At 45.5% G+C, this 23,792-nt stretch overlaps 1 protein-coding gene across 1 annotated transcript in view; it reads right to left on the minus strand.

Annotated features, from left to right (window-relative positions):
* Positions 1-7,894: 7,894 nt before the first annotated feature.
* The window catches only part of NSDHL (NAD(P) dependent steroid dehydrogenase-like), a 42,201-nt gene continuing 26,303 nt past the window's right edge, over positions 7,895-23,792 (minus strand). The window contains exons 4-8 of the mRNA XM_031944915.1: positions 20,082-20,228; positions 15,833-15,961; positions 13,056-13,198; positions 10,196-10,298; positions 7,895-8,304 (exon numbers count right to left, since the gene is read on the minus strand). Coding sequence (XP_031800775.1) covers positions 7,972-8,304; positions 10,196-10,298; positions 13,056-13,198; positions 15,833-15,961; positions 20,082-20,228 — 855 coding nt within the window. The 3' untranslated portion in view covers positions 7,895-7,971. The remainder of the gene's footprint in view (positions 8,305-10,195; positions 10,299-13,055; positions 13,199-15,832; positions 15,962-20,081; positions 20,229-23,792) is intronic.

The raw sequence follows: 23,792 nt of genomic DNA on the forward strand, positions 1-23,792 counted from the left end.
CTCTCCCATGCCAGAATGCCTCCTAATGATATCAGAACATTTCTTCCTACTCCAAAACGGGGAGAGAATATCACTAAGAGGCTTTACTGAGGAGATAAGGTCAAGTATCATTTTTTGACCCTTTTCATTCACCACAGAGTGCCTCCTAATAATAAGAAAAGCCCTCTCTCCGCTCCCAAATGGGGAGCAAATATCACCAATAATATTGTCTGATGACTCAAGGTCAGGTCAAGTAACATTTCTTTAACTTCTTTTTTCCACAACAGGGAGACTCCAAATGATATTAGAACACCTTTCACCAAACCCAAATGGGGAACAAATATCTTCAACAATCTTTCTAAGGTGACCAGGTCAGGTCAACTCTCATTTTTTATCCCATTTTCTCCCACCCCAGGATGCCTCCTTATGAGATTAGAACCCCTCTCCCCACTTCCAAATTGGGAGCAAATATCACCAACAGACTTTTCTGAGATCATATCAGGGCTACTCTGATTTTTTATCCCCTCTTCTTCCAAGCTAGGGTGAATTATAATGATGTTAGAACCTATCTCCCCAGTTGCAAATTCAGAGCAAATATCACCAATAATGTTTTCTGAGAAGACCAGGTAAAGTTTCATTTTTCTCCCATCCCAGAGTACCTCCTAATTATATTAAAACCTCTCTCCCCACTCCAAAAGTGGGGAGCAAATATTACCAACAGTCTTTTTGAGGTGATCAGGTGAGGATAAGTATAATTTTTGTATCCCCCCTTTTCCCCCACTCCAGGTTGTTTCCCAATGATATTAGAACCCCTCTCCCCATTAGCAATTTATTGAAAGATAGTCAAGTCTCATTTCTTTGCCCATAATTCTCACACCTCAGGTAGCCTTCTCATGATATCAGGACCCTGCTCACCAATTCCATCTCTGCTTGGAGCAATCTACCTCAAGATGGAGAAGAAATCCTCCTCTGAGGAAACTGGACTAAGAACTTTTTCAACTCAAACACATTTTCTTGCCCCAAAATGGAGAGCAAAATTCCCACATACACACACACAGACACACACAGACACACACACACACACACAGACACACACACACACACACACACACACACACACACACACACACACACCAGTCTTTTCCTGACGACACTAGGAGCTTTACACCCTCAATAGTGTTTACTAAGGAGACTGAACTGGACCTTACCTCATATTAGTCTCTGGCCTCAAGATGAGAAATAAAGGTGCCAAACAATGCATGAATTTAGGCCCGGCCCCAACCTTATCATAGCAATGCCTGTTATCTGCTTAAAATGGAGAGCAAACGTGCCCCAAACAGGCCTTGTCTGAGAAAGAAAGGACTGAGAACTTACCGCCTCAACTTTGTTCTCTGAGGAGACTAGACTACTCCTCCTATTTCTTCCTCAGCTGCTATCTTCTCCCTCAGAATGGAGGGAAATGTCCTTCAAGTCATTCCTGAGGAGAAAAGACAAAGATGCAATTTTTACTTCTTCCTCTCAACTTGCAACTCGAGAATATTCTCCCCACTGACATATTTTGAGATTGACTCATGATCATCATTTCTAACTCCCAAGGCTTTTCTCAGGTGACAAGACTAAAGGCCTTCTCCCTCCTTCCCTCTTTCATACCTTCTGACTCAAATTGGAGGGGATATATTCAACAATCATTTCTGAGGAGAATGAACCACAAACCTCTTTTGTCATCCCCACCATGTATACTGGCTCTCCCCAGTAACATACTGAGATTGACTTGGGACCCTCATTGCTTACACCAAAGTCTTTAATCAGGTGATAAAACGACCTCCCTTCTCCCTCTTTCCCTCTTATTTTCTAAATGAAAATAGAGGCACAATGTTCAACCAACACTTTGGAGGAGAAGAAAATATAAACCTCCATTTTCCTCCAAACCTTGTGTACGATTTCTTGAACCTTCTCCCCACTAACATGTTCTGAGGTTGACTTCTGACTCTCACTTCTCACTCCCAAGGCTTATCTCAAGTGACAGGACAAACACCTTTCTCCCTCTGTCGCTCTTTCATGTCTTCTGACTCAAAATGAAACAAAATGTCCTTCAAGTCATTTCTGAGAAGCATAAATTTCAAACCTCTTTTCCTCGCCCAGTGTATGGTTTGGAGAACCTTCTCCCCAGTACCATATTTGGAGACTTGCATCTAACTCTAACTGTGGGTCTCCCAAGGCTTTTCTCATTTTATAAGAATAATGCTCTTTTCCCACCATCCATTTTCCTATCTTCAGACTCAAAATGGAGGGAAAATGTTCAACAATCATTTCTAAGGTGAGCAAATTTCAACCTGCTTTTCTCCTCTTCATATGTACTGTATCTAGAACCTTCTCTTCATGAACATATTCGGAGATTAACGTCTGAGCATCATTACTGGACTCCCAAGGATTTTCTCACGTCACAAGACAAAAGGCCTTCCCCCTCTTTCCTATCTTCTGATTCAAAATGGAGGGAAAAATCCTTTAAGTCATTGCTTTGGAGAATAAATTTCACTTCTCTCTTCTTCTTCTCACCACCTACGGATTCTGCCTCAAGAAACTTCTTTTTAGTGACATACTGTGAGACTTACTTCTTACCCTCACTGCATGACCCCTAGACTTTCATAAGGTGACAAGAATAACACCCTTCTTTCTGTTGCCTTATTTCTTTTTTTTTTTTGCTGAAAATGGAGAGAAATGTCTTTGAACTCATTTCTGAGGAAAATAAACTACAAACATCTATTCTTCTCCTCATCATGTACTGTACTATGCCTCAAGAACTTTCCTCCAACTGACATATTCTGAGATTGACTCAAAACCCCAACTGCTAACTCCCAGGGCATATCCCAGGAGACAAGGGAAAAGTTCTTGCCCCTCTTTCCGACCTTCTGAGTCGAGATGAAGGGAAAATGTTTAACAAAATCTTCTGAGGAGAATAAACCACAACACTCTTCTCTTCTCGTCACCATGTGGACTGCTTGGAGAAGCTTCTCCTCAGACCCATATTCGGAGGGTGAAATCTCAGACTAAAGGGTGGCCTCCCAAGGCTTTTCTCAGGTGAGAAGACTGAGGCCATTCTCCCTCCTTCCATTGTGAATATCTTTAGGGCCAAAATGGAGGGAAAATGTTCAACAATCATTTCTGAAGAGAATAAACAACAAACCACTTTTCTTTTCAGCCCATGTGTACAGTTTCTCTGATTTTCTTCTCAATGACATATTTTGAGATTGACTTCTGACCATCATTGTTGGTTTCGCAAAGTCTTTATCAAGTGACAAGCATTGCAACCTTCTCCCTCCTTCTGTATTTCATATCTTCTGTATTAAAATGAAGAGAAATGGCCAAGTGGCTTCTTCTTAGAATAAACGGCAAAACTTATTTCTTCTGTGCACCAAGAGTACTGTTTGGAAAATCATCTCCTAATACCATATTCTGAGATGGGGATGTAACTGTAACTGCGGGCCTACCAAGGCTTTTCTCATTTTATGGGAATAATGCCCTTCTCCCTCTTTCCATCTTTCCCATCTTCTGAATGAAAATGGAGGGAAAAAGTTCAACAATCATTCCTAAAGTGAGTAAATGTCCAACCTCTGTTCTTCTCATCACGTGTACACTATCGAGCACCTTCTCCTAAAAGACATATTCAGAGATTGACTTTGACCATCATTGCAGGCCTAAAAAAGCTTTTCTCATTGTGAAAATTACATTCCAGATTGGCATCTAAGTCTAACTCCAGGCCTCTACTGCTGATCAGAGAGACATATTCTCAAAGAAGCGAAAACTAAAATTGTAATGGAAATAAATCAATTTCTGGAAGGCATGCCAAGCAGCACTCACTCTCTTAATTAGGTAACATTTAAGCTCTTAATTCTGTCAAGCATGTCATCAAGAATGCAAATCCTGAAAGAAATAGCTAATGTGTAATATAGTGAGAAAGTCTTTCCTGGGATCCTAGACTTTGTTAAGAGTTATAAGGGACCTCGGTAGCCATTGAGTCTAATCCACAACCCAAAAGAAACCCTACAACAATCTATCTCGTTAGTGATCACCTAACCCCTGCTTGAAGACCTCCAGTGAAGAGGGACCCACCACCTTCCAAAGTAGCCCATTATATCAATGGACAGGAAGCCTTTCTTGACATTAAGCACAAATAAGCCTCTCTGTTACTTCCATCCATTCTCCTAGTTCTGCCCTATTAAATTTTGTCTTAGAAACAGCCAGGATCTCTTTGGAGACCACCCAGCTTTGTGTCATTGGCAAATTTGATAAGCACGGCCTTTATGCCTTTTTCCAATCATTGATAAAAATGTGAAACAGTAAAAGGCCCAGCACAGATCCCTGGGGGCCTTCCACTGTAGATCTCCTTCCAATTTGATGTGAAAGCCTTAATTATAAATAGGATTTGAGCCCGGGGTTCTTTTGATCACAAGCCTGGCTCTCTTTCCACAACTACACCACACTAGCTCAGACTATCTTACATAATACCTTGGGAGATGGTGGAGGACAGAAGGGACTGGTATGCAATGATCTATGGGGTCAAGACATTACTGAATAACTACAACATAACATAAGACTACTTCTATCTTGGTATCTTTCTCCTTAGACTTCTCTACACTTTGGAGAAGCAAGAGCCCCTCTTTAAGCCTCCACTTTCTCTGATTTGCATCTTTGCCAGGCCAGCGGGAGCTGCAGGGGATAGATTCCTGGAATCAGGAAGACACGAGTTCAAATACCATCTGAGACACTTACTAGCTGTGTGATGCCGAGCAAGTCGCCTCACCCTAATTGTCCAGTTTCCTCACCTGTAAAATGAGCTGGAGATGGCAAACCACTCCAGTATCTTTGCCAGGGAAACCCCAAATGGATAGTGAAGAGTCGGACAGGACTGGAATGTACAATGAAATAGCCCATGCAAAACTTGCTCCCCCCATCCATCCCTTTACTAAGAAATTTACTGTTTTAAGTGGAATTAACACTCCTCAGTTGGAGCCCCCACCTACCTCCCCAGCTTTGTTTTCTTCTGCCCCAACAAGCAAATGATTTTCTAGTCACCATACGTGGGCTAGACTTGCCTCGGTACCTTTGTTGAGACAGTTCTGGCAGCTTGAAATGTTCCCCAGCTCCACCTTAGTTTTGGTGACCCAGGTTAAATGGTGTCTTGGCCCTCAAACCTCCTCTGATCTCCCTAGATGTCTGCTATTGGGATTGGTGCCCTAATATTACTGTCTTTCTTCTTTTCTTGACTTGATAATGTCTCTGGGGTCAGGAGCTGGACCTTATTCGTCTCTATCCTTCCCTCCCACCCCCACCTTCTGGACCCCTTCCCTGTGGCACGCAGCAAAGGGTCCTGCCCCATAGAACGAATGCAAAGACACCAGGCAGCAGGTACAGTACTATGAACTTTATTTAGAAGCAAAACCACAGCAGAAAATTTCACTCAAAAGCGCGTTGTTCCAAGTATCCCACCAATGAGTAGAAAAGGATGAGTGATGTCATGTAATGGCTCCCTCCTCCACCAACGCCTCGTGGGGCATAGCGGTGTGTTCGACCCTAGGGTCTCAAAGGCTGTGGCCGGGGTGGGGGTGGGGGGAAAGAGGGGGAACAGAGCCTGAGCTCAAGTAGGCTTAGCAGGCTGGAAAGGCTCAGAGGCTGGGCCCAGGTATATAGACTGGGCATCTTTTCTCTGAGGGGCTTAGCTCCATAAGGTAAGCCACTAGGGAATGCATTCTTTGTTGGCCACAGCGACTCACGGAAACCATATCCTAAGGCATAAAAAGGCTTCAATCTGCACTGGTAGACGGGAAGAGGGTTACTCCTCGCAGAACACAGAATGGAGCTCTTCCCCTCACTAGGTAACAGAAATAATTTACACGCGGATTGCACTTTACAAAGTACCGTCACATGTCATTTGATATGAACCTCACAACAAACCCTGTGAAGGAGATAGGGCGAATGGGATCTTCCCCATTTTATAGATGTAGAAATCGAGGTTCACAGAAGGGAAGCAATTTGCTCACGATCACACAACTAGGTGCCAGGTGAACACAAAGTGGAGAGGGGGCAAGGGAGCACAAAATGGAGGTCAGGGGCTAGAGCATAAAATCGGGGTGGCATGTATGCCCAGAAAGCACAAAATGGGGGCTGGTTGTCAGAGAACACAAAATTGAAGTAGGGTGATCAGAGCACAAAATAGCAGTAGGGGTAGATGTCAGAGAGCACAAATTGGCAGTGGGGGTGGGTGTCCGAGAACACGAAATGCGGGTGATAAAGGAAGGCAGGGATCACAAAATGAGGCTGGGGGAGATCAGAGAACGCAGAACTGGAGTAGTGGGAGAGGTCAGAGAGCACAGAATGGGGGTAGTGGGAGAGGTCGGAGAGCACAGAATACGGGTAGTGAGGGTGGTCAGCGAGCACAAAATGGGGGTAATTCGAAAGGTCAGGGAGCACAGAATGGGCATCGTGGGAGTGGTCAGGTAGTACAAAATGAGAATAATCAGAGACATCCGAGAACAAAGAATGGGGGTGGTGGGAGAGGTCGGAAAGCACGGAATGGGCATGGTAGTCGGAGAACACAGACTGCGGATAGTAGTCCGAGAACACCGAATCGGGGTGACGTGGGAGCTCCGACAGCCCGGATGGGGGCTGATACTCTGAGAACACCGAATCAGGGTGTCGTGGGAGCTCAGAAAGCCCAGATGGGGGCTGGTAGTCTGAGAACACCGAGTCGGGGTGACGCGGGAGCTCGGAAAGCCCAGTAGGGGGGTGATAGTCCGAGAACACCGAATCGGGGTGACGCGGGAGCTCCGAGAGCCCAGATGGGGGCTGGTAGTCCGAGAACACCGAATCGGGGTGTCGTGGGAGCTCAGAAAGCCCGGATGGGGGCTGGTAGTCTGAGAACACCGAATCGGGGTGCCGCGGGAGCTCCGAGAGCCCGGAGGGGGGCTGATAGTCCGAGAACACCGAATCGGGGTGCCGCGGGAGCTCCGAGAGCCCGGATGGGGGCTGATAGTCCGAGAATACCGAATCGGGGTGTCGCGGGAGCTCCGAGAGCCCGGTAGGGGGGTGGTAGTCCGAGAACACCGAATCGGGGTGTCGTGGGAGCTCCGAGAGCCCGGTAGGGGGGTGGTAATCCGAGAACACCGAATCGGGGTGACGGGGCAGCTCTGAGAGCCCGGTCGGGGGGTGGTAGTCTGCGAATACTGAATGGGAGTGGAGGGAAAGGTCAGAGATCACAGAATGGGGGTGGTAGTCCGAGAACACCGAATGGGGGTGGCGGGGGAGCTCCGAGAGCACAGAATGGGGCTGATAATCCGAGAACACGGAATGGGGGTGGCGGGGGAGGTCCGAGAGCACAGAGTGCGAGTGGTGGGGCATGTCAGAGAGTACAGAATACGGATGGTACAGGAAGTCGGAGAGTACAAAATGGAGGTGGTGTGGGTGGTCAGAACACAAAATTGAGGCAGGGATGGGTGTCAGATAGCACAAAATGGGGGGGTCAGTGGAGGCCAAAGAGCCTAGAATGACAGTAATGGGGGAGGCTAGTGAATCCAGGATGGTGGTGGGGGAGGTCACAGAACGGTAATAAGGATGTGAACGCGTGATGGGGCGGTCAGAATGCAAATAACGTTGAAGGTGGGCCCAAACGACAGCAAAATGGAGGGAAGGGGTAATAGGAAAACAGAAAGCTGTCACCGTGGTCAGGGCGAGGGGGAGGTGGAATTGGCAGCTGCCTTATCTGAAGGAAATACAAAGGGGGCTGGTTCTTACAAAGGTCAATACTGTTCCTTCCCTCCCCCCAAGCAGTACCGTTCAGAATAAGGCATCAGAAGTTCTACCCTTTTGCCAAAGAGAAGAGGCCCCGGTCCAAGAGAAACCTGTTTTTAGTAGCAGAGGCCCAAGGTGCAGGCTGGGAATAAAGAGTGAGCTATCACTTCCCCAGAGGGGTTATCTGCTGGGCGGCGTGGATTCACTTTAGTTGGCCTTGCGCAGATGGTAGAAGCTCTTCACGGTGCGCTCAACAGCATGGTCCAAGTTGACCAGTGGCTGGTAGCCCAACAGCTTCTTGGCTCGCTCACAGCTGTAGTAGTGGTACGTGCCAGCCAGTGCCACTCGCATGGGTGTGAAGGTAGCCTTGACCTTGATGAGAGGACTGATCACCATGATCACCAGAGACAAGAAGAAGGCCAGGTAGTAAGCCAACCAGTAGGGGATCTGGTATTTCGGAGCCTCGTAGTTCAGGCCTGTTAGAATACGGGACAGGAAGGCCCAGAAAGGGACCGGCTCGTCATTGGTGATGTGAATAGCCTAGAGAGGGAGGGACAGAAGGGGAGAGAGGGGGAGAGAGAGAGAGAGAGAGAGATATTGAGATTAAGAAAAAGCAACATAGATGGCAATTTCAATGGATTCCAGGTTCACCCAATACTGCTTCTGCTTCAGATCACAGAATAGTGTCTTTTTTTTTTAAATTCCACAAGATCCATTTACAGTGAAACTATATCCGGCAAAATTTCTCCTTGAGTGAAAGTATTTCAAAACCCTGCCAAAAAAGCAGGAAGTGCAAACAGAATACACATTAGAAAGACACTTGTCAGGATATCAGCATAGTGACATGTAATCTACCCAAGTGTCACACTTTATATCTCTTCCTTTGTAATAATTTGTGGTAGAAACGATCTTTCTTTCTCTTTTTTTTTTATAATAGTTTTTTGTTTTTCTAAATCCATGCAAAGATAGTTTTCAAACTCACCTTTGAAAACCTTGTGTTCCAAATTTTTCTCCCTCCCTCTCCCCCACCTCCCTTAGACAGCAAGTAATCCTATACAGGTTAAACATGCACAATTCTTCTACACGCATTTCCCCATTTACCATGCTGCACAAGAAAAATAAGATCAGAAGAGGAAAAACCACAAGAAAGGAAAAAACCAAGCAAGTAATAAACAACAACAGCAAAAAAGGTGGAAATACTATGTTGTGATCCACATTCGGTCCCCACAATCTGCTCTCTGGATGCAGATAGTTCGGTCCATCACAAGACTATTGGAATTGCCCTGAATCACCAAGAGCCAAGGCCATCACAGCTGATCATCACATAATCTTCTTGTTACTGCATACGATGTTCTTTGTTCTACTCCATTTAGTATCAATTCATGAAAGTCTTTCCAGGCTTTCCTGAAATCAGCCTGCTTGTCATTTCTTATAGAACAATAATATTCCATTACTTTCATATACCATAACTTATTCAGCCATTCCCAAATTAATGGACCTCCATTTAGTTTTCAGTTCCTTGCCACTACAAAAAGGGCTGCCACAAACATTTTTGCACATGCGGGGGTCCTTTTCCTTTTTTTAATGCTCTCTTTGGGATACAGATCCAGGAGAGACACTGCTGGATCAAAGGGCACATACGGTTTAGTAGCTCTTTGAGCATAGTTCTAAATTACTCCCAGTTTTCCCACATCCCCTCCAACATTCGTCATTATCTTTTCCTGTCATCTTAGCCAATCTGAGAGGGGTGAGGTGGTACCTCAGAGTTGTGTGAATTTGCATTTCTCTAATCAAAAGTGATTTAGAACATTTTTTCACATGATAAGAAATGGCTTTAATTTCTTTGAAAATTGTTCATATCCTTTGATCATTTATTAATTGGAGAATGGCTTGCATTCTTATGAATTTGAGTCAGTTCTCTGTATCTTTCAGAAATGAGGCCTTGATCAGAAATAGTGGATGGAAAATTTTTTCCCAGCTTTCTGCTTGCCTTCTAATCTTGACCGCATGGGTTTTGTTTGTACAACAACTTTTTAATTTAATATCATGAAAAGTTTCCATTTTGCATTTCATAATGTCCTCTAGTTCTTCTTTGGCCCTAAATTCTTCCCTTCTCCATAGATTTCAGAGGAAGTCTATGCCTTCTTTTAAACTGCTTAAAATATCCCCCCCTTTACATCTAAACCATGAACCCCGTTCGACCTTATCTTGGTACAGGGTGTTAGATATTGGTCAATTCTGCCATACTATTCTCCAGTTTCCCCAGCAATTTTTGTCAAATAGTAAGTTCTTATCCCAAAATCTAGAGTCTCTGGGTTTATCACAAAATCGTGTCTTCTATCCCCAAATCTTCCATATCCCTAATGGAAGCAACTTGCTAGAGAGAGAGGGGGGCCTCCGTAAGTTCAAGGCTGAGAATGAGAGGACCTACCTGTCCACACAAGCCGGAGTCTGAGGAAAGATGTTCTGCAGCCAAGATGTGGCCATGGACCACGTTTTCCACAAAGGTGAAATCCACTAAATTCTTCCCATTCCTGCAGGAACAAAAGTAGAAGCTTGACTTTGTATCTGGAACAGATAATTCGCACTCAGACCTTGAGGTGCCTTGGAAGTGAGGGCCTATCAAAGTGGCTGCCTCTCTGGGTTTCTGAGATGCTGATGGATTTCTGTGCCAAAGCTAAGGCTCTCCAGAGCCACATAAACAAGACCCCTAGGCAGCTCCACGGCTGGCCTGGCCAGCTGTCCTTGTAGTCTTACTATACTTCATTTTGCTCCTACTCTCTAGTTTGAAGGAAAAGCCCCTCTCTGATGTACCCCTTCCCAGACCCTGGGGCTGAAGCCAAACAGATGTTTTGCTCCTCCTTGTACCTTCGACCCTTCCCCACTCCCCATCAAACTCCTTCCTGGCCCTCCACAGAGACATGATCACCAGCACAGCATAGAGGAAGACCTAAATTCCCATCCAGCCTCAGATACTCAGTAGCTGTGTGACCCTGGGCAAATCACTTCACCCTGTTTGCCTCAATTTCCTCACCTGTGAAATGGGGATAATCACAGCACTTACCACCCAGGGTAGGGTTGTCATAAGGATCAAATGAGAGATTATCTGTAAAAACCTTAGCACAGTGCCTGGCACATAGTAGGTGCTTGAGACCTGCTCGTTTCCTTCTTTTCCTGTTCCCCAAAGTAAGAGATGAAACACCAGAGGGGGGAATAAGCAATCTAAACCGATGGAAGGAGGAGGAGGAGGAGGAGGAGGAGGAGGAGGCGGAGGCGGCGGTGGAGGCGCCGAGGCGGAGAGGGAGAAGACAGAGGGCTAGGGAGGAAAGAATTCAACAGAAGTCAAAGGTTGGCCGCGCAGCATTAGAAGGAATCGGGAGGAAAAGTGAAAGCCCCAAACCCCCAAACTGGAAACAGCTGAAATATCTAACAATAGGGGAATGGTTAAATAAGTTGTCATACATTCATGCAAGGGAATACAAGAAAGTAATTAAGTCAGACAAGTGTGTGGAATACAAAGAAATCTGGAGAGACCTTTATGAAATAATCCCGAGCCAAAAAAAAGCTAGAAGAAAGGAGTCAACTCCAACTGGGCCAAGGGAGAAAAAGTGAATGAGAAGGAACAGACAAAGGATCCCGCTGGGGATGAGGAGGAAGGGACAGGAATTCATTTAAATGGAAATAGCTCTGCTTCAGCTCTTTGCATTACAGTTCAGCCTCAGTTTCTTCACCTGGAAAAACGTGGGCGTTAAGACTTTACGACCTGGCAGGTCCTTATCAGATCTAAAAGCTGGAACAATGTGTTCAAAGTGAAGTTTTTAATAAAGCATTGAAAAAAGATGAAAACAACAACAAAAGAGAAGGGAGGGCAAGAAATCTCAAAGATCTGGAACTTAAGGTCTTTTGGAAGTTGACTATGCCTCTCCAGATCCTCTGTGGGGGTCTCCCAAACCTGTTCGGCAAGACTGGGCTGGATGATGTCAAAGCCCTTCTCCTGTTCTAAGAACTGCGTCTCTTGAGCCTAGAATCTTGGGGTGGGTTTTATTTTGTTTGGGGAGGGGGAGGGTGGGCGTCCAGTAGTGACTTATTTTTATCTGTGATCTTCGCAAAAGGATCACATTTGGATGCCATTCTCCCCCCACCCCCCCACCCCTCCACCCCCAGTCAGTACCTAGAGTGCTACACAAAGAAGTAAGCAATATACACAAAATAAATCTCTCCTGGAAACGAGACAATCTTAAAAGCCCTCAGGCTTCTACTTTCAAAAATCTTTCCAAAAGGGTAAGATTCCTAGAGAACGCAGACGATCACACACATATATGATTAGCAGAGAACTTTTAGCAACAATGAAAAAAAAGTAAGTAAGAAGATATCACAACTTCTGGTATAGCCAACTATAAAATCTTTAGAATGATTTAGGAAAGTACCAAGAGTTCCTAAAAATCCGAGAGAGAGGAATAGACAGACTTTCTCTTAAAAACAAACAAACAGATTACCAAAGAAACCTACAACAACTTTTTCAAACTAACAAACAAAAACCCCAGACCGCTGCCCCTCCCCCCCAAAGCAAACAACTATTCATTTCATTTTTCTTTTAAATTAGCAAGCATTCAGTAGCTACCTTTAAAGCAGGCTTTCCATAGTGCATGACATGCAAAGGGATGCTTTGGATGATCAGATCAGCAGGCCCCTTGCTCTCTTCTTTTTCCACATTACTTATGCCTCCTAGGAGAGGCGGTGTTAGCAGAGCAAATTGAGCACTGGCCTTGGAGTCAGGAAGACTTGGCTTGGAATCCTACATCAGGCACTTCCTAACTGCGTGATCCCAGGCAAGTCACGTTATCTTTCTGAGACTTGCTTTAGCCTCATTGGTGACAAGGAGATAATAAAGAACCAACCTCATGGGGTTGTTAGGGAGGTCAGAGGGAGAGTTCCTTATGCAATGGAAACTTTATGTCGACTCCATTATTTATTTATTTCTTATCATTATTTATTTGAAATGTCAACTTTTATTATCCTGGGTTCTGGTACAGGACATAGATTCCAGTCTGGGCTCCTTTCCTTAGGAACGGCAGGACTTGGAACTTCTCACTTAATTAAGGTTCCCCATCGGTAAAATGGGCATATTTTTTATCTTGGGGACTCGGAGGAAGATTAAATACAACAGTGCTGTGAGAGCACCCTAAAAACTGCAAAGTGTTCTGTAAGGGCAGAAAAGTAGTAGGGAGGGCAGCAAGTAGAGGTAGCAGTGATGTGGAAATATGGTGGGAAGGAGTAGCCGCTAAGCTTACCCAATCATAAACTTCATTCTGCCACTCCTGGCTGCCTCAACAAGGATGGGGACCAGCTGCTGGTCTCTTGGGCCAAAGATGCCATGAGGGCGGATTGCTGTGGTTAAGAAATTACTGCTGGGTTCATTGGCATTCAGCACCTCCTAGGAAAACAAAACAAAACATCAGAGGGCATCGACAAGGCCTAGGCTCCGTCCACAGATGGGAGAAGCCATTAGCATCTGTGGGGCAAGAACAAACCTTTAGCCCAGCACCCTCTCCATTATGGAAAGAGGGGCAGGCGGAAAAGACTGAAGTAGCACTGTGGATCACCTGCACATCCCAAGTCAGGAAGGATAGGGCACAATGGGGAAAATCAAATAGGGAAAAGGTAAGGCAGGCTTTGGGTTCTAAAGACAGAAAAGAGAAAATCTGAGGTTTGAGGGGCCACTGGCTCCATGAGTCAACAATGAGAAGTGGCTGCCAAAGTCAGGGACTTTGGGATTAATAGCAGTAAAGTGTCCAGGCTGAGAGAAGTTCTCATTCCCCAGATCAGAGTTTGAAAGAGATGCTAAAGAACCCTTGACAACCTTTTGGAAAAACCAGGCGTGCCAGGTGACCTCAACCTTCCCGCCCCTCACCCTACCTCAGGACATTTCTGAAACTATACAACTGAGCCACAGCTAGTTTCCTTATGCTTCACAGATGGCAAAGTCTTCCCTAGCCGGAGCACACACAGTAAGGTGCATCAGAGAGTATGTCAGATCTCATGCCCGAGGACCTGGGTTCAAATCCTGCCTCTGCCACTTATACCCAAGTGAGACATCTCTGGGCCTCAGTTTTCCCCTCTGGAAAATCAGACAGTTGGGTAAATGAGCTCCAAGGTCCTGTCTGGCTCTAATCTAAGATCCATTAACATCATTAGAGATTCCAGGCAGCAAGACACGGGCTACTCTGCGCTTCGGCGTTCACTGAGGGGCTAGCCGGAGGCCAGAGAGAAGCCGGGCGACAAGGGCCAGCCATCGTTCCTAAAAGAAATCTGGCAGTCCACGCCGTGAGAATGGGACCGGTGGTTCGGCCCCCAAGTTACCTGGCTCACACAATCTTTACCACTCGCAAAGCAGGCCTTAACTATTTTGTTTTGTGGACGTCCCAGACCCCTCTGGCTGTCTGGTGAAGCCTCTTGACCCCTTCTCAGAAAAATGCTTTGGAAACGCATCAAATAAAACACACAGGCTCACAGAGGAAGCAATTATGCTGAAATACGGTTAGTGAAAAGCCAAAGCCCCAAGTTGCCAGGCCCCGGGTTAAGAAGTCCTGCTCTAAAGGGAGGGCCGGGAATCAATGCATCTTAGCTTCCAGATGGTCCTAAAGAGAGAGAGAGAGAATCCTGGCTCGCCTGGCCTCTCGGCACCCGAGTCTCCCTTTGGAGGAACGCGGGGATCCAACGAGACGCCAACCTCTGACCTTCTATCTTGGATCTATGTTCCTGTGGACAATGTCCTTAAAAAGTCACCAGCTTTCCGAGTCCCCAAGCTTAGAGAGGATCTTCCCCCCATTCCCCACCCCCCCTTTCCCCCCATCCAGCCTGCGCCATCTCCCTTCTTGACTATGGATGGCAGATTGGATGGGAGTTTCTCAAACCTGTTCTGCCAAATGGAAGCCCTGGGAGATCCTCTGAGACGGCCGTGATTTCTGCTCAGCGGCATCGAACAACACCCAGAAACCAACGGGGACCCCTCTTTCAACCCCATGGAAAAACGGGGCCCTACTCCATTTCCAATCCTTGGGCCTTATTTCTTAGGCACCACCCTCAGTTTTCAACAGGTTTCTGAGTCTTGTCGGCAGAGGGGGCGGAGCGGCTCGGCTAAAGGGGCAATGTGTGCTCAAGCGTACCGTCAGGGGCCCCTCTCCAAGGGGCCTGCCCCCGGTCCGCAGCCAGGAGGGGCCCTGGGGCACCCAGAGGGGCAGCCTCTGCGGCCACCTCCCCCAGCCGGCCCGGCAGGGCCTAGGTCTTATTTGTTCCCTCGGGGAGGCTGGCCTGTCGAGTTTGCAAGTGGCTTTTTTCAAAAATAAAGAGCAGACCGAGGACTTGCTTTGAGAAGGGCGGTAGGGCTTAGGGGGGGGGGGGGGGGGGGGGGGCGGGGGGGGGGGGGGGGGGGGGGCTGGGATAGGTAATTCAGTTCCAAAGCCACTGCTGCCGGTGACTTCGCTGTCTCAGCTGCCAGCTGCCTGCTTTGGGGGAACTGCTTTATTGATACTCTTTTTCCTACCTCCCTGTGACTTCCCAAGGATTTGTTCCCTCCCAACCCTCCCCCGCAACCAAATCCTCCCCACTTGGAACAAAGACCAACAAGTAAGAAAAACAAATGAGAGCCGGCTGCTTCTAACGGGCTTGCCTCCACATCGCCGCCCCCCCCCCTTCCCCATTCCCCCCCCCCCCCCCCCCCCCCCCCCCCCCCCCCCCCCCAGCCCATCACTTCTCTCCCTATGGAGTGGAGGGAGCAAGCCAGCCAGCAGGCGAGCGATGGGCGCCTCTGATTTCCCTTCCTAACCAAGTAAATAACTTACACGTGTTACCCACACGGCTGATTTTACATTTCCTAGAGGGAGGTGGCAGCACTTGGGGGTGAGAAGTTTCCCCCTGAAATCCAGAGGGCTCTAGCCTGCCAAGGGGAGGGGGGAGAGGAAGATGTCTCAGGCAGACTCAACCCGAAGACCCCGGGCGGGGCCCAAGCTGCTTTAAGGGGCCCTTCCTGCCTGTTCCCCAGCCGACGGCTCAAGAGGGGGGTACATACTCTCTCCTGCAAGATCTTGGTCTCAGTGTAGTAGTCGATGGGTTTCATGGCATACGGGAGGTCCTCAGTCCCATTCTTGATGTCGACGCCCTCAAAGACGACACTGGCACTGCTGGTTAAAATGAATTTCTGCCAAGATAGAGAAGATGCTTTTTGACTGAAAGAAGCAGGAGTGATTCCTGCTGGAAAATTCCCATTTGCTCACTGCTCGCTCCTGGCGGGCCCCAGTGCTTACCCCGAGGCTCTAGCTCGTCTTTTCACTGTGTCCCCCACCCACACACAAAGGAAGCGCACGCAATGGGCAGCTGAAAGGGAACCCGTTCACCTCTAACTACGTTTTGCAGATCTGTGGATTTCAGGCCCCGATCTAGGAGAAGGCACACTGGCTGCTTTCCCCACCTTCTAGCTTTCCGTCAATCCCGCTCTCTCAGAGGTCAGCACAGTCTGCACCCACACAATTTAGCATTTCATTAGAGGTCGTCCTGTCCTGTTCCTTAATTGTTTCATGTGCCTGAGCTTTGCCTTCCCAAGCAGACTGTAATGTCCCTGCTCTTAAGAGCCAAGCCTTCTCCCCCCCCCCCTCGCTCGCGCTCTCTCTCTCTCTTCCCAAGCCGACTGTAATTGCTCCGCCCCCACCCCCCCAGCCCTCCTCCCCCCCCCCCCTCCGGCTCTGAGTACAGAGCAGGGGCCCGGAGTGGGCACTTAATAAACACTTGTGGGCTGGTTAATGGATACACAAGCTGCCATTAAAGGTAGAATTGCAAATCCCCCGCCCACGCTCCTTGCTGGCTCCAATCCTTTTTATTTTATTTTTTTATTTTTTTGCTTTAAGTCCATGAAGAGGGATGGCAGTCAGTCCAGAGTCCAGAGATTTAAAGCCAGAAGAGACTCAAAGACCATTCGCTTTGACTTTTTTATTGTACAAAGGGGTAAACTGAGGCCTACTGAGCCGAAGCCCACCCAAAGTCATACCGGAAGGAGCAGTCTGGATCTTCTGGCTCCAAAGAGAGCACTTTTTAGGCTCTTTTTAAATTTGGAAATTCAAAAAGGGGCTACAGAAATAGATGGTCAGTTTGTAGGGTTCCATCACTCGCCCCTCTTCAGTCGCTACACAATAGTTTTCCAATTAAAAAGTGACTGGGCTTTGGGAGCTGGACCCTCTGCAGAGTATGAACCCCAAAGGGGCCATTTCGAAGTCAGCTCTCCTGCCATAATTATGGCCATTCCCCCCCCAAGGGATGCTGATAGGTGGCCACAGGACCTGGTCCTTAAGAGTAGGGACCTTTTCATTTTTCTTACCGGTATCCCTACCTGGTATAGTGCCTGGCATATAGTAGGTGCTCATTAAATATACATTGGGTGATTTATTTGGACTCATCTGAGTGAATGCCATAGTGTTCAGCTGGTAAGGATGTTGGGATTCAGGGGTGGAGGAGATCCCTCAAACGACAATATTCCGGAAGGGTTCCCTCACATCAGTAAGAACAGGAACAGAAACTGACCGGCTTAGTTCAAGGCATGGCCTTGGGGAGGGGCTTGTGAGGGGTGCAGGAAGCATAGGCTCATGTGGAAATGCATAGTAGGACAAGATTGGGAAATGGTAGACCTTGGTGCGAAGCTAAGAGTGTGTGACAGAATAGCACAAAGGGAAACTGAAAAGACTCTTTGAAGTCAGATGGAGCCTTATGGCCTTGAAGGCCAGTCAAAGGAGCCGGTTCTTTATCTGGGTGGCAAGGGACAAGCATGGACATTTTTTGTCTTTTTTTTAAACCGGGCAGGTTAATGTTCCTGGATCTTAGTAGGATTACACTGTCATCTCAGCACAGTGCCTGGCACATGGTACTTAGTAAATGTACAGTGATTGACTGATCTGTGTGACAGAGAAAGAAAGGGGATGAGTCTAGTGGGAGACAGAGGGTATTCCACTAGTCTAGGCAGAAGATGGTGAGGGCCTGAATTCTGGCTTGGCTATTTACTATCTGAATGAGTCCGGGCAAGACATTTCCCCTTTCTATGCTTGTTTTTTTACTTGGAAAAAAAGAGGGTTGCACTAGAGATACCTTCCAAGAATAAATCTATGACTCCACAAAATAATTCAAGAACACTTATTAAACTCCTACTGTGTTTCAACAAGCATTTATCAAGCACTTATTGTGTGCCAGAGCACTCCACTACAGTATGTTCTTGTGTTAAGGTACTAAGGGTCCCACAAGGCTCCACCTCAAAATCTTTGGGCCAAGATCTAACACCCTTAAAAGCTGTTCAATACACTTTGAGATCAGACACAGTCCACTCTTTTGAAGCTCACAGGCTCACACACACACACACACACACACACACACACACACACACACACACACACAATGCTTCTTGTTACTAAGCAGAAATACTTCTTGTTACTAACTGCCAGAAAGAGGTACAGATTGCTCAGTGAGGTCACAGGGGAAGGTAGCAATTTAGGGTAGGGGGTGGAAACTACAGTGAGCAATGAAATAGTGGGTCCCAACCTTCTCAGCCTTCCATAGTTTTATGCCACCCCCCCCCTCTCACCCTGGCACCCCTTGGTGGTATCTATTGATCAAGAAAACACATGACAATATTTGGGACCCAAAAGGAGGATTCTCATGGCGTGGCGCAGGCAAAAATTCCGTGGCCATTCCCTTCCCATCTTCCCCTATCCTCCCCATTCTCATCCCCCAGCTTCAGGAATTTGATAGGCGTATGGGAACCTGGATCTGGTCATTGTGCCAAAACCACAAAGGGGCAAGCAGAAACACTTAGTGCTTCTCTTTTTAGTGCAAGATACAGTGAAAGTCCATCAAGAGAGGACTGGACATTCTACAGATTCCACTTTGCTCGGGGCAAAAGATGAGATAGCCACCCATGGTTTATGAGCAATAAAACAGTAATAACTTTTCCTATTGTGAAAACCCTTTGAAGACTGAGACAACTATCCAATGAGGAAATGCAACTCTATTTCCATTTTACAGATGAAGGAACTGAGACTCAAGAAGCTCAAGGAGCTTGCCCAGAGTCACACAGTTAGTGTCTATGATAGGATTCGAACTCGAATCTTCCCTACTTTCAGCCCTCCGTTTCTATTCTAGTCTATTCTATAAGAAGTCCAGCCAGCTTCAAAGAACTCTGCTAGTCTTATTTGCCCTCCTAAGAGGTACAAACTGGTGGCAACCAGAAGCTTTTCAGGACAGAAATGTCCCAGCTCTTTAGGGTAATTAAATGGGCTGAGAAATTAATTTCTCTTGTTTTTGGAATCAGAGCATCTATCTGGCTTCAGATCCTAGCTCAATTACAGTCTGTCTACCTGTAACTTCAAGTCACTTTTCTCCGGGCCTCGCTGGACTAGAAAACCTCAAAGGTCCTTTCTCATTCCAATTAGTCTGAGGTGACTACAGCACAGACAGTCGGGGAAAGTGGCTCTGGCTGAGTCCCTCCAGGAGCCCCCTCCAGCTTGATTTCCTGCGAGGGCCTTGTCCCATTTAGGCTCACTGCCTATAGCAAGCCTCACCATTACATTGCTCATCCAGGCTAGGGGCTAAACTCACATGGCCTGTGACCCCCACCTCAGCAGGTCAAAAGCAAACGCATGGTTTCGTAAAAGGCAGACAGCAATCACTTGTTATGGGTCTTTCATCTGAGACCAAGATAATCAAATGATCACACACTGTCAAAAAGAACCCATTAGCTACCCTTGAACTGCCAGAGTTATCGCTTAGCTAAATCAAATACAACTGTCCTTCTCACTCTGTTCTCCAGGAAAGTTGCCCATCTAGATAAGCAGTGACTTAGAGAAAACAATTTTTCAGGTTCCCCCCCAAAACCAAAACAAAAATCCCGAGGAGGCATCCAGATAGAGTTCAAGGGAAAACATGGCCCAGCATGCAACACTGGACAGGACACTGGATTGGGTCAGGAAGATTGACTTCAAACGGCTGTGTTGCCCTTACTACATCTGTGACCTTGAGCGAGCCTCTCTCCCTTTCTGGGCCTCCATTTCCTTCTCCGTAAAACAGAACAGTTACATTCCTTTCCCCCTTTGTATTAATGATCTTATATGTAACTTTCTGCAAGATCTCTCCCCGCTGTGAACTTTTATTTCCTCCTCTGTAAAACAAGAGAGAACAAGAAGCCAGCTCCACCTCAAAATCTTTGGGCCAAGATCTAACACCCCTAAAAGCTGTTCAATATACTTTGAAAGAAAGCATCAGTGCTCTAGGCTGGTACTCTGTACCTGAACTCCAGCCTCTTTGCATGCTTCGATGACTGTCTTGGTGCCAGTGTAGTTCACTCTATAAAAGAGCTCCTTATTATCAGAAGATGGTGCCGGTGACGCACAGTGGAAAACTGTCTTCACCCCCCTCAGAGCAGGGTACAGATCCTAGATGGGCAAGCAAAGGGAAGGGAAAAAGAAAATCAAGCAGTAGCCTTGGTCTTCTGGATGGCTAGAAAGCCCATTCACCTTCTATGCTCCTCTCTCACATTTCTGATGTCACTCTCAAAGGTCGAATGTCATCGAGCTTTGGTCTTAGGGAGAGGAGAGAGGGCCTAAGTCTTCCAAATTTGTCAAAGCGCTGAACAAACTGAACATTTCCACATACAAAGGAGAGCAGAAAAAAAGAGGATTGTACAAAACTGCAAATCTCTCTTACATACAGCTTGCTTTTCCTTTTAAGCATAGAACAAATTCAATGCATAACTTTGAAAGTTATCCTGTGTTTCTTTCTGGCCTTCAAGTTTTTTTCCTTTTTTTTTTTTTTTTTTTTTAATGATAGTACATTTTTATTTTTCAAAATACACGTGAAGATAGTTTTCAACATTCACCCTTACAAAACCTTGTGTTCAAAATTTTTCTCCCTTCCTCCCTCCCTCCCCTAGACAGCAAGCAATCCTATGTAGGTTGAACATGTACAATTCTTCTCAACATATTTCCACATTTATTATGCTGCACAAGAAAAATCAGATCAAAAGGGAAAAAAATTAGGAAGAAAAAACCAAGCAAGCAAACAACAACAAAAAAGTGAAAATACTATGTTGTGATCCACGCTCAGTTCCCGCAGTCCTCTCTCTGGGTGCAGATGGCTCTCTCCATCACAAGAGCATTGGAACTCGCCCGAATCACCCCACTGTTGAGAAGAGCTAAGTCCATCACAGTTGATCATCACAAAATCCTGTTGTTGCTGTGTAGGATATTCTCTTGGTTTTACCCCCTTCACTTAGCATCAGTTCGTGTAAGTCTCTCCAGGCCTCTCTGAAATCATCCTGCTCATCCTGCACTTCTTATAGAACAATCCTATTCCATAACATTCATATACCATAGCTTATTCAGGTATTCCCCAACTGATGGGCATCCACTCAGTTTCCACTTCCTTGCCACTACAAAAAGGGCTGCTATAAACAACTTTGCACAAGTGGGTCCCTTTCCCTCCTTTATGATCTCTTTGGGATACAAACCAAGTGGAGACACTGTTGAATCAAAGGGTATGTGCAGTTTGATAGCCCTTTAAGAATATTTCGAAATTGTTCTCCAGAATGGTTGGATCAGTTCACAAGTCCACCAACAATATCTTAGTGTCCAAGTTTTCCCACATTCCCTCCAACATTTATCATCTTTTCCTGTTATCTTACCCACTCTGAGAGCTGTGAGGTGGTACCTCAGAGTTGTCTTAATTTGCATTTTTCTAATCATTAGTGATTTAGAACATTTTTTCATATGACTAGAAATGGTTTTCATTTCTTTGTCTGAAAAATTGTCTCTTCGTATCCTTTGATCACTTATCAACTGGAGAATGGCTTATATTCTTATAAATTTCAGTCAATTCTCTAAATTTTTCAGAAATGAGGTGGCCTTCAAATTATTAAATTGTCTATATCAGTGGTTCTCAAACTTTTGTTTTCAGTACCTTTATCCTATTAAAAAATTATTGAGGACATCTCCAAAGCGTTTTTGTTCATCTGGATTATATTTACAGACATTTACCATATTGGAAATAAAAACTATTTTTGAATTTGTAGACCTTCTAAAAGGGTTTCAGAGATCCCCAGCATTCTCTAGACCCTACTTTGAGGACCACTGGCCTATACCCTCTGACCCAACAACACCAGTATTAGGTCTGTTTCCAAAGGTGATCAGGGAAAAAGGAAAAGAACCTCTATGTTCTCTAGCAGTTCTCTTTGTGGTGGCAAAGAACTGGAAATTGAGGGAAGCCCATCAATTGGGGAATGGTTGAATAAATTGTGGAATATGGTTATGCTAGAATACTACTGTGGTATAAGAAATGATGAGCAATATGCTTTCAAAAAAATCAGGAAAGTCTTGCATGAAGTAATGAAGAGCAAAATGAGCAGAACCAAGAGAATACTGTACACAGTAACAACAATATTATTTCAAAAACAATTTTGCAATGATCAGGAGTAGAATTTATTAGGGGAAAAAATTGGGGTAGTAATCATTGATCTCAGACAGTGTCAAAATTTTAAAAAAGATTAAATCAAAAGAGAACTCTACATTCCGTCAAGCGTATTCATATTTTTAGATGTATGGATATCTATGTGCATAGGCATATGTGTGTATGTGTATGTGCATGCACAGGTGTGTATATACATATGTATACATAAATATATCCATGCTTAACTGTAGCCTGCTTGGAAGAAGAGAGGGGGGAGGAAAGGGGGAAAAAGAATAAAGTAAAAAGTGTACAGCAGATAACAAAAGGAAACCTTCAAGGAAGCAATGAAAAGATATAGTTCTGAATACAATGTCTTGTACTATAAATACTTTCTTGAAATGGAAATTTATTGTTACATATTTTGAATCCTCCCTGGTGTTCAGCTGGGTACAAGATAATGTTTTTTTTTTTTCTTTTTCTGTCTTTCTTTTTTGGTTTTTTGAAATTTTGCATTTAAGCTTTAAATAAGTACACTTTAAAAAAGACAACTTTGAGCAAATATGGACTATTATAAATGGCCATTTTGACTATGATAAACACCCAAATTAACTACAAAAAACATATGAAAGAAGATGCTAAATCCAGAGAAAGAATTGATCAATAGAAGTATGCACAGAATGATTTTATACATACATACATATTTGTGTCTAAAGGTGCCAGAGTGGGAAAGAGGGAAGGAAAAAAAAGGGAAAAAAGAAATTTATATGATAACTTTATTATACACTTCAAAGGAATAACAAGTTGTACACAACATATTTGCAGTTTTATGTGCAGTCACCTTTTTTTATTAGACTACATTGTGAAAATGCTTGTTTCATTTTAGAAATTAAAAACAAAATAAGTAAAAAAGCTTTTAGATGCTTCAATGCCCTCTTTCCTTTTCTTTCTGGCAATTCTATTGCTAGTCCCTTTTTCCTGCCCCCATTGAAAAAACAAAGCAAATCCCTTAAAACATATGTATAGATCAGCAAAACAAATTCCCATATTGGTCATGTCCCCAAATGTGTGCCTCATTCAGTACCCCGAGTCCATCACCTGAGCAGGCTTCGCATCACCTTGAGAGTCCACAAGCACGATTCGGCCGTGTAGCGGATGTCTCGTTAGTTGGGCCGGTCCACCTTGGGGTTATACCCAATGAAAGCTCATCTTTTCAGTGGGGTTTTCTATTTCAATTAAGGGCTCTCATGCTCATGTCACACAATTGTTCCAGCCCCCATTAAAAAAAAAAAAGACCATAACATACCACAACTACTCCTCTCCCAGACGGCAGCCATAGATCTTGCTGCCTGCACCACACCCTCCTTGGCTGGCTGGGCCCATGTCTTGCCCATGGCACTCACAACTCTAGGCACTCTCTAGACAGAACTGAAAAGCCTGGCCTTTGGGGGCTTCCACAAGGAGACGGCTGGATATCTGGGAGATAACGGGGGCTCGGGCTCGTATGAGACAGAGTTTAGCCCAGGATCAATTCACTGAGTTAGTTAACATTGCCACAG

Source organism: Sarcophilus harrisii, chromosome X, assembly GCF_902635505.1.
Source record: "Sarcophilus harrisii chromosome X, mSarHar1.11, whole genome shotgun sequence".
Classification (NCBI taxonomy): domain Eukaryota; kingdom Metazoa; phylum Chordata; class Mammalia; order Dasyuromorphia; family Dasyuridae; genus Sarcophilus; species Sarcophilus harrisii.